General features: G+C 26.3%; 1 protein-coding gene across 1 annotated transcript in view; it reads left to right on the forward strand.

Annotated features, from left to right (window-relative positions):
• Positions 1-2,920: 2,920 nt before the first annotated feature.
• LOC126906162 (uncharacterized) overlaps positions 2,921-3,460 on the forward strand; it is a 49,521-nt gene continuing 48,981 nt past the window's right edge. Inside the window, exon 1 of the mRNA XM_050686499.1 lies at positions 2,921-3,307. Coding sequence (XP_050542456.1) covers positions 2,956-3,307 — 352 coding nt within the window. The 5' untranslated portion in view covers positions 2,921-2,955. The remainder of the gene's footprint in view (positions 3,308-3,460) is intronic.

The raw sequence follows: 3,460 nt of genomic DNA on the forward strand, positions 1-3,460 counted from the left end.
ATCATGTTATACTTACATTAGACACAATGTTGTAAATTTATATGTGTGTATGTGTGAGTTTATTTATTTATAGTATCTTTAAAGTGTAGTGTATATTAAGATACAACCGATAGAGTAGGTAATTGATATGACGCTATATTGTTTAAACTTAACTAAACGCTAAATTGTACATTCCAAAACAACAATTATACAGATTGATTTTTTTATCATAACCTACTCAATTACTTATAAAATAAATATAATTTAAACATTTTTTTTTTTTGGTTACCTTTAGTTACTCTTTATTCTTGAATTATTAACTATTTAAAACTTTTTATGTTCATCCCTTATGCCTTGTAAGGGTGTCAACTTTGTATTTTTAAATGGGAACACATATTTTGAATTAAATAAAATGTTTGGATTTTCAATTTATTAGTAAATGACATTTGAATTTTTAATATAACTTTATTAGTTTATTAGATATAAACATTTAAAGTTTAAAATTTTTGAGCTAATATACATGTATAATACACAAGAGATTACAAATACAGGTAATTAATTGGTTTTTTATGACATTGCTGTCACAGTCACGGATTGTTTATTATCAATTATCATTATCAATAGATATAATTTCTGTATTGCCAGTTAGTGTATTTATAAACTCACAACATTGTGCCTTACTACCATTGAATGCTGTTTACCTGCTAATATCGATGTCATAAAAAAACAATTAGCTACCTGCATTTGTAATCTCTTGTGTATAATACATGTATATTAACTAAAAAATTTGAAACTTTAAATGTTTATATCTAATAAACTAATAAAGTTATACTAAAAATTCAAAAGCCATTTACTATTGAATTAAAAATCCAAACATTTCATTAAATTAAAAATATGTGTTCCCATTAAAAAAAACAAAGTTGATACCCTTACAAGTCATAAGGGATGAACTTAAAAAGTATTTCATAGTTAATAATTTAAGAATAATGTGTAACTATATAGAATCAAAAAAAAATGTTTGAATTATTATTACTCTGTAAGTAATTGAGTTGGTTATGACAAAAAATCATCCTGTACAGTATGCGTCAGTAAATATGTAAGTGTAGTCTTGATATTTCTCGAATATTGCTTTCATATTGGCACTGTAAATAGAAGGCATTATGTCTTTTTATAAAATTTGGTTTACTCTGTGTTAATATTAATGTTTAAAGACCAAGGGGTTTGAAGTGATTTTTCAGATTTAATTATATATTCCAAATGAATATGTTTTTCAGATGCTTTTCTTTTGAGGTTTTCAATGAAGTGTAGTCCTGGGTTTTCGGTCTGTCGTATCATTTTTGCTATGTATATTAACTCAATTTCTGAAGTTTCAATTTCTAGTGGAGGTATATTTATTATATTGTACATGCTCTCCACTGGGCTAGTTCTGAATGCTCCTAAAATCATTCTAATACCATTGTTATAAATGGTGTTAATTATTTTCAAATTCGATTTACATGTGTTTTTATATATAATTATGCCATAACTTAATTTAGACATTATAAGTGATTTAAATATTTGTACATGTGTTGATGTTTGTGCACCCCATTTTTAATGAGATATAATTTTAAGAATGATTAAGTATGGTTGTAACTTTTCTTTCAAACATTTTATATGTACTCCTATCGTCATTTTTTAGTGAAGTTCGATACCTAGTATTTTGACTGATTTTACTTGTGGTAATTCTTTATTATTAAGTAGAACTTTTAACGGAGTTGTTTTTCTTTTTTTTGTGAATAGAATACAGTTTGATTTTTGGGGGGAAAAATGAATCCACTTTTCATAGAACATTCTTGTAGCTTATTTGCTGCTTCTTGTAGAATTTTTTGAACTGTGTTTTGATTGGTGCTGTCCCACATGAAGTTGAAATCGTCTGCAAATAGTATATACTTGACTGGAGGTTTAATTTTTTTATTGCTATTGGAAAGAGAGTGACAGAAAAGACTGATCCTTGAAGTACCCCATTTTGAAATTCATATACATCTGATGTTGCGTTATTATTTTTTACTTGAAAGGTTCTGTTATTCAAAAAATCTACAATGATATTGTACATGTTACCTTTTACTAGCACTTTGCTTAATTCCCTTAGTATCTGGTATCTCCAAGTTCATTATTGTTTTAAGCTTATTTTAAAAATTATTTTTAACTTTTTAGTTCGATATGCTTTAAAGCGTGTTATTCAGTTTTTTAAACTATATTTATTTTTCAATTTTTAGTTTTTTTATGACAGCGCTGTAACAGTCACGGAGTATTTATTTTCAATTATCATTATCAATAGATATCATTGCTGTATTGCCAGTTAGTGTGTTTATAAACTCACAACAATGTGTCTTATGACCATTGATAATAAAGGCTATATAATCTCCGAATATCGTCATAAAAAAACAATTAGCTACCTGTATTAGTATTCCCTTATATATTATATATTATGTACGAGTACGAAAACTAAAAATAAAATTATACAGGAATAGTGTTTGTCGGCGAGTGGTGAGCGAGGTGTGGTCGACGGAGTTGAGGGAATGTGTACGACAGTCTAGTCTCAAAGCCATAGACGACGGGATACGCAAGAATAATAACACGTAAGCGTGGAGAGTTACAAACATACATACAGGTGAAACTAATATAAGCTTGCCAATAATATTATACACATCTCTAGGCTAAAGTTTTTAACAGAATCTATATTATATAAATTGCACCCGGTATAGTAACCATGCTAATTTAATGAAATTATTCTTAAAAAATTAAAGCTATTAGTTTAAGTTATAAGTAATAAATCATCACATTTTAAATTTACTTAACTGAAAATTATAATTTAAAAATAATTTCTGACAACATTTTTTTATTTAAAAACATATTTAGTATATATTAAAGCAATCTTAACTGAAAATATGATTAACACAACTTGTATTTCAAATCAATAAAATTTAATATTTGAAAATGTATAATAATTATTTATTTTCTTTTGGTTGGATTTGCATTATTCTCAATTTTAAATTTGTAAACTCCAAAGATAAAGTTTCTAAGTTAAACTTATTTCTAAAAAACGTTAATTGGCTACAATTAAGAAAAAATTTACATATTATTGATGGAAGTCATGGAGAAATCACCTTTGACCAATTGATTAATGGAATTACTAGAAGTAATTTTGTTACATCTGAAAATGTGAACGATAAAGCGAGACAGTTTTATTTGTTTTTAAGTTGCAATCTTTCTAAGACACTAAGAGAACATACAGACTATGTAAAAATATTATGGACAGAATGTAAAAAATATCCTGACACAAAAAAAGGTTGTAAGGATTTTATAGTAAGAGAATTTATTGCTTTTACAAACTTTATTGCAGATTGGCCGGCTGCATTTTCTTCTTTTTCAAATTACACTGAAATGGAACTTAAAAATAACATTAATTCTTATGTAGACATAGTGTATTATTTAGCTTCAT

This window comes from Daktulosphaira vitifoliae, unplaced genomic scaffold (assembly GCF_025091365.1).
Source record: "Daktulosphaira vitifoliae isolate Bord-2020 unplaced genomic scaffold, ASM2509136v1 Scaffold_4, whole genome shotgun sequence".
NCBI classification, from domain to species: domain Eukaryota; kingdom Metazoa; phylum Arthropoda; class Insecta; order Hemiptera; family Phylloxeridae; genus Daktulosphaira; species Daktulosphaira vitifoliae.